Here is an 11,846-nt window from a genome sequence, read left to right on the forward strand (position 1 = left end):
TTTTGTTCCAATGGTAGTTTTTGAAGAAAAATATGTAAATGTTCCATCTAGAGGACGACCTTATGGATCAGACAGATCAAATATAGCCACATAAAGTCATGAGAGACATAACATCTGCTATTATCATCTAATGATGGAATATACTCAGAGATACCACAGCTGGACTCAAAACATTTCATGTAGACATTTATTTACAAATGCAGTGCTCATTTTGTACACACAGACAAATTTAACTTGCTCTTACGAGGGACAGACAATCAAAAGAAAGTTAAACCATTGTTTCTCTCAGAGTATCTACATTAAATCAAATTATTTAAATGCATTTGTCATTTTTGTACAAGCAAGCTTTATTTTGTATATGCATAATTCAATTCAAAAAATGTATCTTATAACTGCACTAGTATGCATAAAAGAATCTCTTCATGTCTCTTCTCTGTTTCAACTGATCACTAAGATCCAACAATTTCTTTTATAGCAGAAGTAAGATCTGGGTATTGAAACTCAAAGCCTGATTCAAGAGTTCTCTTGGGCACTACTTTCTGGCCTTGTGTGAGGATAACAGCTCTTTCAGAACCGAGGACGACATCCAAGAAAAAGCCAGGCACAGGGAAGATGGTAGGTCTTTTTAGAGCACTGCCCAACTCTTTAGTGAATTCAGAATTTGTATTCAATGCAGGCGCAACTCCGTTAAATACATCTGGCTCTGTGGATGGTGGTCCTTCATGGGGCTCCAAGGTATGGGCAATGATGCCAGCCAGGTCTGAAACATGGATCCAAGGGAAGGGCTGACGTCCCGAGCCAAGAGTCCCACCAAGGCCAAGCCAAAAGGGAATCATCATCTGTTTCATGGCGCCACCGTCACGCCCTAACACTGCACCTGAAAGTGAGTGGAAGAAACAACATAATTACACTACCATTCAGAAGTTAAGATTCAGAAAGACTTGTTTTTGATGCTTGCCAAGGCTGCATTTATTTCAGCAAAAATACTGTCAAAACAGTAATATTGTAAAAAATATTACTATTAAAAACAACTGTGCTCTATTTTGACACATTTTCAAATGTATGATGGTGAAGCTGAATTTTACTCCAGTCTTCAGTGTCACATGACCCTTCAGAAATCATTCTAATATGCTGATTTGCTGAAAACAGTCGAGCTGCTTAATATTTTTGTGGAAACCATGATATATTCAGAATTATTTAATGGATAGAAACTTCAAAAGAACTGCATTTATTTTAAATAGAAAACTTTTTATGTTATGAATGTCTTTACATTCACTTTTAATAAATCTAATGCATCCTTGTTGCATAAAGGTATTTGTAATGAATGAGACATTTGTTTAGATTCACCTGGTCTGATGATCACTTGTCTTGTTTTCTTAGCACAGTTTTCAGGAAGTTGTCCTGCCCCCTCCCACTCTTTCACCAGGCGAGACAGGAAGTCAAATGGTGTCCAGTTGCTCTCTTCAGTGTACTGGGTTTGAAGACTAGGTTTATAACACGCTGAAGACAAAATCAGAGAAAAACTGCAAAAAAAGTCTACTTTATAAAATTACAATTCATTCACAATTAAAAATAACTATAGAAAACAACAACAACATTATTCTGACTTTTTATCCTTTAAATGATCAAATCAGTATAAGAATATAGATGAACAGAGAAGTGAATGAGATTATTCTGTATAATTTGATTAAAAAAAGTAATATTTTTGTCTAAAAAATCTATGTCTATTTTTGTCTTGCTAAAACACCACCACTTATTTACCTACTCCTGTAACAAGCACCCATGAATGTGGTGGAGTAGGTGATGCAGCAATAGCTTGGGCAAGAATTCTGGTTGTGTTTATTCGGCTGGAGAACAGATCCTTTTTGTAATGTTCATTCCACCTAGAGTGTAAAAACAAAATATTAAAAATAATATTAACAAAACCACATTAAAGGGAAGATGATTATTTATATACAGTGAGGGGGAAAAAAGTCCTCACCATCTCATAGGGTTCATAATATTCTCCCCTGCTAGATTCACAGCGCCCTCACATGGCGGGAGGCCCCCTGATTCTACATCAGCCTGTGATAAGTAAACATAGGTCAGGGACTCAGGGGTCCAAAACTCATTTCCTGGAGGGCCACAGACATGCAGTGTTTAGTTCCATCCCTGCTCCAACACACATACCTGAAGTTTTCAAATAATCCTGAAGGACTTGATTAGCTGGATCAGTTGCATTTAATTAGGGTTGAAGCTAAACTCTGCAGGGCTGTGGCCCTTCAGTAACTGAGTTTTGCACCCCTGACATAGGTAAAAGTGGCCTCATCATCAACATTTACATTTAAGAGGTATTTACGCATCACAAATTTAATGAAAAACTCTGAACTGAGCCAGGCCTTACAAGGAAATTCATTATTATTTCTATGATACTAAATAATATAGCATGTCTGGTATTACTTTGGCTTGTAAATATATATATATTCACCACTGACATATTTACAGATACCAAAAATCATAAGTAAAGGTGGACTTTGATGCATATCAATATAGTCTTTAATGTAAGTTACATCATACCCATGTTATTTTTCCTGGACCAGGCTGCCTGGATATGATTGTGATTTCATGGCCTTTGGTTTTAAGCAAACGTATCAGCTCACGACCCACAAACCCTGAGCCTCCGCCTGATGAGAGTGGAAAAAAGTGAGAAAACTAAAGCTTTATACATTTTACAATCAAATAGAGAATATAAGGTACAACCATTTATCCGTATGAAATAAGATTTTATATATATATATATATATATATATATATATATATATATATATATATATATATATATATATATATATATAGCATTTGACATTTGCAGCCCAATAATAATAATAGCCATCTCGCGCACGTGTACACGCGCATGCGCTGTTACAGCACTTACGAAACACATCACCTTACGAAAAATCAACTCTCATTTTATCCAGTGACTGATAAATGAACCTAGCCATATCATAATAACACAATCACATACAATCAAAGAAGGTTCCAGGATATTTTAATACATGAATAAGTTTTAATGTTTCTATCAAAAATAGCTCTCAGTGTTACAAATCAGCACACACAATGAGCTATTTTTGTTACGCTATCATGCACGGATAACGAAAAAAATGATAAATGTGATATACCTATTACAACTCTCATTATGCTTGTAAAGTAGGTCCGTTTATCCTGTCAACTTGCAGAAATCCACTTCTTTCACATCTTTCTGCCTGCTACTGCTGTGCCTAAATGCCTACGAAGGTCGTATGTACCACGTGATCCACACGAATTGGAGCGTAACTGCAGCCATGTTGATAAGGACGGATTACCTTCCTTTAACTGAAAACTGTCAACATTGTACTTAACTATGCAACAATGATATTCCATACCAATATGTAATATGATATTTAAAATATGTTATTATAAATAATAATAATAATAATAATAATAATAATTCCCTTTTAGTAAAACTAATCTTTGGAATTATCGTGCATTTTCAATGATGCCCACAACTTCTGTTTTAAATGCATCATACTATGTCTGCTGATAATTCCTATAACATAAAAATTAATCAACGCTTTTCAATACATAAGTCACATCATGTTGGGCCGCCTGAATTTAATGATATTACTCTGATATTAATATTAATCCAGTTTATAATTAATGGAGGTGGGGTGTCGACCGCAACCGGAAGCGCTTTTTTTTCTGTAAACACGTGGTTGGTTAGGAGATAAATTCGGCCTCATGCCATAGTAACATCCTTTCTGCTTGTAATTCTCAATGGTGTTGTAACGATTGTGTGCAGTCATCGAAATATTTGTTTTGAATTCCATTTTAGTTGTATTAATACCTTAGCACCAGTTTTGTTGCTGTTTATGTTGTTGTTTTTTTATATATGACATATATATTTTATTTATTTTTAGCTTTAGACGAAAAGTGGATAGTTCTCGGTCTACATGCTCTTACCGTTTTAGAAAATATACGTAACTACAGGTCAAAAGGATGCGTTTTCATAACCATACCGGTGTAATGGATCCATTGGAGCGTATTCTGTGAGTTTATCCTTTGATTCATATTTTAGAGCAATGCTGAAAGCCGATAAGTCACGTGTTTTCAATGACAAGTTTTGTTGGTTGCTGAATTAGCAGGTGCATCTGCTTTAACTACATACAGACGCCGCATGTTAAACCCGGCTGTAACGTTTTTTTTGCCTGAACCAAGTGCGCAGCTTCTCAACCTAGACATGATGATTTTGCAGTCCGTGTTTCACCTGAATCTAATGATTACAAACCTACTGCACTGACTGGTTAAAGCTGCGGAATAAAGCTATGAGATGTTATGGTTTCCCTCAGAATACAAATTCTAATGTGCGATCACTTGTTTATTTTACAGGGACCCTCCTTTATGGAAATGGTGAGTGCAAATCTCATGTTTCTCATGCTAATGTGTTGCACAAAGTTGATGAACTGCATGCGTCCGTGTTTATGAAATTCAGTGATTTTATTGACATGCTCTGAAAAAGTGCTCCTTGGTGAAAACGAATCTCACTTTAGTCTGAATGCTCTAACATCATACCTAATATTCTGCAGGAACCTCAACTTCTAAAAATGTAAGGAGGGAGGTGTTCAAAAAGGTAGGTTTTTCTTTCATTCTGACATTTGAGTAAATGCATCTTTAAAGATCATTCTGAGATGTCAATATAGTCTTCAATGTGAGTTGCATAATATTCATGCCATGTTTTTTTCTGGACCTGTGTCTGGATATGATTGTGATTTTCTTTGCCTTTGCTTTTCAGCGAACGTTTCAGCTCGCGACCCACAAACCCTGAGCCCCTGCCTGAGGAAAAAAGTGAGAAATTTTAAATTTTACAATCAAACAGAATAAGAAAAATCTACATAATTGGGGGTGGGGATATTTATCCGTATGAAAGTAGATATAGTATGACATTCACATGTTTGCAGCCAATTAATAACAATAGCCATCCTGCACACGTGTACGCTCATGCGCTGTTACGGCACTTACAAAACAATCACCAAGAAAAATCTAAATTTTTCCAGTGATTGGTAAATTAACCCAGCCGTGTCATAACACGGTCACATACAAAGGTTTCAAGATATTTTAGGACATGAGTTTAATGTAGCAGAGCCATGTTTCTATCCAAAGATGCTCTGTGTTGCAAACAAAATGTGCAATTTTTGTTTCGCTATCATGCAGTGATAATGCAAAAATTGATATAGGTGACTTCTCTATTACAACTCTCATGCTTGCGGAGCCAGTTTATTCTGACAACTTGCAGAAATCCACTTTCCTATCTTTCGCCTACGAAGGCTGTATGTCGTTTACCACGTGATCCACAAATTTGGTGCGTAACTGCAGCCATGTTAAGGGTGGCAAGTTACCTTTTAACTGAACTATCAGCATTGTGCAGTACTGAACCATGTAACAATATTTCATGCCAATTAGTAATGATATTATTAATAAGTAAAATACAATTATAGCACACCATAACAATTCCCTTTTATGCCTACAACTATGGTTTTAAATGCGTCATACTATGTCTGCTGGCAATTCATACAACATAAATTAATCAAAGGTATTTTATACAAGTCACATGTCGGACTGCCTGAATTTGAGTTTTCTCTGGGGAATTTACAGTCAAAGAACCAAGGATTAGATATAATGAATGAAGACCCGGAGTCAGAAGTGCAGTCAATTGAAGAATTTTACTGAAGAATAGTTTGCAGTGTTATCAGCAGAAGTCCGCTTCTACGCTCACAAGGACTTTGTAGGCCACTCTCCCATACATTCACATTTTCACAACAATAATACCTTATACAAGTCTCTAAACTACGTCATTACTGCAGGTTGAATGGTTCTGATTGGCTAAGAAATGGATAAACTTAGGAAATAGCCGTCTAATTGGAGATGTGCTTCTGCCTATCAGTCCATGTGTGGATGATACCAGGACCCTGGTTTTAGGTACTAGGTGACCTTCCTAGGTTTTCTAGGTGCCAGTTTGTCAAGAACCAGTCATATCTCCCCAGGGTGCCAGTTGTTCACCTCACCAATACTGATCTGTAACAAAGAATACCTACACGGATACATCGCTGAAATTGGTTGAGCCCTGGCTCTAACAGGATACTTACCCAAAACATACTAATGACATGTTCTTCTCACAGTTAGAGGTACAAACACTCTAGTGATTGAATATAGAAAAGGAAATGCTTTAAGAATTGGTCATGTAAGTGACGGGAAGAAGTTACCTCGGATGTTTTGGCCAGCTAGAAGATTAAATTGTTTAAAACGTATGCCTCTCTCCAAAATATGGAGAGGGCACAATCCAGTAAACAAACAGGTAATTATATGACTAAGTATAATCTCATAAGCTTGAAACCGACATATTAAAATCAGTTTATATGTAGAAGGATAAATATTGATTTAATACCTTACTTTTAAATCACTCATTCGATATACATTGTAGCGGCAGTGGCTTCGGAGTCCAATCCTTCAACTAGGAACAAGTTCATAATTTGTGGGGGTGCCACAACCAAAAGCTTTTTTTTTTTCTCTCTCTCTCTGTAGAAACTTGGTTGGAAACTCTCTCTCGCTCTAAAAAATGTTTGTTTTTTTGTTTTTTGCCTGAACCAAGTGCGCAGCTTCTCAAACTAGACATGATGATCTTGCAGTCCGTGTTTCACCTGAATCTAATGATTACAAACCTACTGCACTGACTGGTTAAAGCTGCGGAATAAAGCTGTGAGATGTCATGGTTTCCCTCAGAATACATTCTAATGTGCGATCATTTGTTTATTTTACAGGGACCCGCCTTTATGGAAACGGTGAGTCCAAATCTCATGTTTCTCATGCTAATGTGTTGCACAAAGTTGATGAACTGCATGCGTCCGTGTTTATGAAATTCAGTGATTTATTGACATGCTCTGAAAAAGTGCTCCTTGGAGAAAACAAATCTAAGTCTGAATGCTCTAACATCATACCTAATATTCTGCAGGAACCTCAACTTATAGTGTAAGCAGGGAGGTGTTCAATAAGGTAGGTTTTTCTTTCATTCTGACATTAAGTGCATCCTTAAAGAACAGTGAGATCTTTTTATTTTAAGTCTGTATTTTGTTTTTTCTTTGTTTAGGTATTTACTTCATGTGACCTGGCTTTCTACTATGGAGTTGATTGAGGTTTAATTTCTCTTTACATAGGCCTGCTAGAGACAAAAACAATTCTATGCTACCTAACATAAGAATATTTAATTGTGACTTGTAGATTTGTTCTTTTATTTGAGTTACATGCTGTCTTGTTATTTTTAAAGGTGACCGTAATATATAATGTCAGTGATGTAAAGACTTGAAACCGCTTCAATAAATTCTCATTTATATCTGGCTTAATTCATGGTGTGAATTTAATGCATGAAATTGGGTTTCAAACTATTTGTCTTAGATATTTGACCATTCAAAACAAGTCCTGAAGAGTTTGCTTTCTGCAGTTGAGTTCACTACCGACATGTGAAAGCACAAAGTATAATTCTAAAGTGCATGTTCTCATGCTCATGTTATTTCATAATCCCACTCCTGTAAACGTACACACTGGTGTGAGGTATAAGTACTCTTTATGCGACTTAATTATTTGCATGGGAATACAAGTTTTTTTTTTTTAACTTCTACAAAACCACTCCAGATTTACCAGGATTGTTCCCGTGTATAACAGCATTGCAACAATGTAAACTGCTTGCAAACTTGAAAGGTAATTTAATATGAAGGTGAATTAGCTCATTTATATCAATGGAAAAATATACATTTTAAAAGGCTGCTTTATGAATTTTGTCCTGGTGATTACTCCCTACAGTATCAATAAAATGTACTGTCCTAGAATCTTTTATATGGTTCTCCACTCCATGAGGTTTAAAGTCTGGTAACCTCTTTGGCCTGGCTTCTACGGGCACCATAGTCCAGGACTGTGCCCTCAAAGAGTCGGGCCATGAATGCCAGGCCATCAGCTTTGATGTAGGAGCGTCCAGCAAAGGCGTAGAGGATAGGATTGGCACAACTACTGATAAAAGCCAGAGCTGATGTAACCGCACGGCTGTCCTGCCAGATTTTATCCAATCTGGGGATAGACAGAGAAGGTGGTGGTTGACTTTTGATGAAATATCTGTACTTTAAAATCTTTAGTACACCACTTACGTTTTTTTGGTTCCTCCCTTTGGTATAAGTGCTGCCACCACCTGAGCAGAAGACAAATGATAATTCATTCATACACTTTTTACAATATAATTCCTAGGATTTGAGAAGATTAACAGATTTAAATAAAATACTTACTTGCACTATATTAATAATGTGGTAAGGAAGCCAAAAAATGCAGAATGTCACAATGATGGCTTGAATAAGATTTTCACATTGTATCCTTCTCTTGAACTTGGTCTGTCTGAGGCGGCGAAGGATACACACATAACTGCTGACTATGATCACATATGGTACCAGGAAGCCCACCACCGTCTCAAGTGTGTACTGGAATACCACCTGTTCATAATGACATTTATGGATTACATCTTGTAAGGATAATGCACAGTCTGCAGATCATTATCGAAAAATAAACATGGATCACCCGGAGTAGTTTATATTATATTAATTCTACCGTATATAGTACAGTAATATTAAATACTGAAGTTTTCTGAGGTAAGTTTCAATATGATTGATAACTTAAATAAAAGATTGCACCAGTTGTATTTATATCGGTGGATCTCAACCTTTTTGACTGGAAGGCCCCCAATTGTCCAACAAAATGTTCAAAGGCTCATCATAAATTACAATCATTTCTCTGGTATACATTTATGATAAACCAGCTTGTTTTCAAATATATGTAAATATATTCAGAAGTTTCTAGAACTGTATATTCTTTAATAAAACAAAAGTTCTTAACAATAATAATAAAATTTCACAATGAAATAAGAAATTTTATTATTATTTTAATTCAGTTTAATTTAACTTTATTTAAATATTATGAATTAATCCTAGAGCCCTGTTAGAAGTTAGAAGCCCTGGGCCCATTGGTTGAGAATCACTGGTTTATATGAAACGAGAGCGAGTCTGCAGCGTGATATGAAAGATATGAAATACAATACTAAGCAGTTTGATAGGCTATATACAGCATTGCAATGGACGATGGATAGACCAATCATAATCAAGTATTCAAGCATCAGTGGAGCAAAGAGAAACCACTCACATATTGTGTATTATTTTGGTGATGAGTTGCACATATTATGCGTTTCTTTCCATGGTCATTCTTTGTTGTTTCTTCTCTGAATATTAAAGCAGGAAGTGCCAAAAGAAATACAACAATCCACAGGCCCCCGAGCGCAAGTAATACCATCCGTCTACGAGAACAAGCAGACAAGTATTTGGGCCACACCACTGCCACTAGTCTGTGTAGACTCATCAGCGTAATGATCATAATAGAAGCGTACATGTTTGTATTGCACAAGTAGAAAAGCAGCTTGCACATGGCACCTCCAAATATCCACTTCTGCTTGGCTAGGTAAATTATAAAGAAAAGCGTCAGACACATCAGACAACCGTCTGCACACGCCAGGTTGAGGATGAACAGGGTAGTGACGGAGTGTTTGCGGGAACGTGCCAGGATGCTCCAGATAATGAAGAGGTTTCCAGGAACACCCAGGAGGAAGACGATGCTGAGGATGAGGGCCCCAAAGGTAACAGAAATATCGTTACCCACAATGCTCTCACCCTCAGGATCGTTTGTTGTTGTGTTATCCATGGAGGTGTTCCCATTTTCTGATCCCATGAGGAAGGCGTCAGAAGAACTGATGGAATCAGAAAGCAATGTTATAATTTGAAGCTGAAAATTGTTTCATAACCATATAACCCTGCTAAAATGTTTTTTAAAATTGTTTAAAATCCCTGTAAAACCAGTCAACGGACTATCCTGACAACAGGTAAGCAAACTATATCTATTATTTATTTATGTATGATTTGTCAGCTGTTATAATTTTTTATAATGGTGTAGGATTTACTTTCAAAATACTTTCAATTTGCTTGTAAATTTCACAAATAATTAATAAGAAATGACAAGCAACTCAAGCATGGCATTTTGATAGCCTATTGTAACGTACTTCACTTATCTCGAAAAATATTTGAAAAAAATACTAAACTTAACATTGTACATTTATTTTCTAGACTAACCTGAAATTATTATTAGCACGTGATCAGGTGGGGTTAAAAACAATTATATTTGACCATGTTATCTAATTCAGATTACGAATTATTGAGGATTCTTTTCTTTAATAATGTTTGCTTCAGCGGGCAAATAAAGTATGAGACAGCATCAAGGATGGGCTCTCAGCAACCATGTAATTATTGAAATTCAGCCAGTAATCTGCCAGCAATGAAAAAAACATGCATGGAAACAACGTGCTAAAACTTGCTGTGATCTCGCGCTCAACTAAAACCACTCATGCTGTATTATCTGATCAGAGGATCACGTCCTCACCCTCATCCCAGAAGTTCTCTTCTACTATCTAAAAGTACTAATTTCATTTTTTTTTTTTTTTTACAGCAATTGTCAAGAAAAGAATACCTCATTTAAAGTCAAGTTAAAAGAACACAGGTAAAGCAAGGCATTTAAAGAAATAGCATAGGGAGGATATTCACAAATTGAACTGTGGTGAACCTATTCAGTATTGTAATCCCTACAGTGTAAGAAGATACGATTGTCCAGTCGGCAATGTCATCAGTCGGTTCTGATTACGCACGTTGTTGACCTCAGAACGGCAAAGATGAGTGAAATTGAGAAATTGGACAGAGTTGCGTCAACAGAAAGTGGCCTGAAAGGACAAAGATGGAGATGGAAAAATACAGGCAGATTATGAGTAATAAGACTAATGTATTTCCACTTTGAAAATCAAATAGGGTTTCTTGTAACTCACCAATACACTTGATTAGATCCGAATGGCTGAAATGTATTTTCCCTGAAGTGACCAGATGGACCTGGTTAGGTTGTGTGGTCTCCGAGTTGGTCTCTCTATTTCTTTCCCCTGTCTCTCAGATAAACTTTCACATATTATTCTAAATTTCTTAGGTTTATATTGTTTTTCAGTGATCTCACTCTATCAAATTTTAAATAAGCTATTTAATAATCAAGCACACTTATACTTATTAATGCCCTACTGCTTCTTTCAGTTACTAAACTGCCAGTCTTCTGACATATCGTGTTCAAATTTACTCCTCCCCACCATCCCCTTTCTCCTCCCTATGTTTCAACACACCAATTTCCATGTCTTTTTTTTTTTTTTTTTTTTTTTTAAATGAAAGTACAAAGTTCTAACCTGCAGGCTACAGCATTCCAGAAGAATGTGGAAAGGAGTGAATGAGGTGTATCACACACTTACATGCATTGGCATGTTTCTTCTACCTGCTCTAACCTGCTTTGACTTTTCTAGTAATTTACCACTTTTTTCCTGACACATAAATATCTTGATTTAAAATCCACAACCCACCCAATATTCACCAAATATGAATATTGGCATCAAGTACTCACCGTCATGTTTCACACTGTCTTTCTTTCTTCTGTGGAACACAAAAGGAGACATTTTGAAGAATGGCCACTCATTCTAATGAAAATCACTAGAGAAAGGTGATGTTGAGCTCCGAAAAAAAGAAGACGAAGAAGCATAAAAGTATCATAAAAGTGGTTCATACAACTCATCTTCTATATTCAAATGTCTTTTGAAGCCATACTTATTAGCAAGGTATTATTACTCAGAAGAGTATTAAATAGAAGAGCAGAGAAGAACTCAAGAAAATGTGTGC

At 36.2% G+C, this 11,846-nt stretch overlaps 2 protein-coding genes and 1 long non-coding RNA gene across 5 annotated transcripts; 1 reads left to right on the forward strand and 2 right to left on the reverse strand.

Moving 5' to 3' along the window:
- Positions 1-161: 161 nt before the first annotated feature.
- On the reverse strand, positions 162-3,322 carry sdr39u1 (short chain dehydrogenase/reductase family 39U, member 1). Its single transcript, XM_081373724.1, has 6 exons — positions 3,159-3,322; positions 2,557-2,663; positions 1,982-2,064; positions 1,762-1,883; positions 1,348-1,500; positions 162-877 (listed from the first exon to the last, which is right to left on the reverse strand). Exons 1-6 carry the CDS (start codon positions 3,172-3,174, stop codon positions 450-452), a joined length of 909 nt encoding a protein of 302 aa, XP_081229850.1. The 5' UTR covers positions 3,175-3,322; the 3' UTR covers positions 162-449.
- A 373-nt stretch (positions 3,323-3,695) lies between these two features.
- LOC308695549 lies at positions 3,696-7,404 on the forward strand. The gene is made up of 7 exons (XR_014030718.1): positions 3,696-4,064; positions 4,405-4,425; positions 4,602-4,645; positions 4,808-4,860; positions 6,831-6,851; positions 7,022-7,062; positions 7,157-7,404. It is a non-coding gene; the product is annotated as an uncharacterized lncRNA (long non-coding RNA).
- Positions 7,405-7,614: 210 nt separating this feature from the next.
- Positions 7,615-11,251, reverse strand: ltb4r2b (leukotriene B4 receptor 2b). 3 transcript variants are annotated; one of them, XM_081373726.1, is made up of 6 exons: positions 10,964-11,251; positions 10,731-10,861; positions 9,244-9,841; positions 8,340-8,540; positions 8,205-8,245; positions 7,615-8,127 (listed from the first exon to the last, which is right to left on the reverse strand). In XM_081373726.1, the coding sequence occupies exons 2-6, from the start codon at positions 10,766-10,768 to the stop codon at positions 7,923-7,925; spliced, it is 1,083 nt and encodes a 360-aa protein (XP_081229852.1). In that variant the 5' UTR covers positions 10,769-10,861; positions 10,964-11,251; the 3' UTR covers positions 7,615-7,922. The 3 variants fall into 3 exon arrangements, with proteins under 3 accessions (XP_081229852.1, XP_081229853.1, XP_081229854.1); XM_081373727.1 differs by lacking the exon at positions 10,731-10,861 and having other exon boundaries at positions 7,752-8,127; positions 10,964-11,234; XM_081373728.1 differs by lacking the exon at positions 10,964-11,251 and having other exon boundaries at positions 7,752-8,127; positions 10,790-10,851.
- Positions 11,252-11,846: the final 595 nt, after the last annotated feature.

Source organism: Scardinius erythrophthalmus, assembly GCF_964197995.2.
Source record: "Scardinius erythrophthalmus genome assembly, chromosome: 9".
NCBI classification, from domain to species: Eukaryota; Metazoa; Chordata; class Actinopteri; order Cypriniformes; family Leuciscidae; genus Scardinius; species Scardinius erythrophthalmus.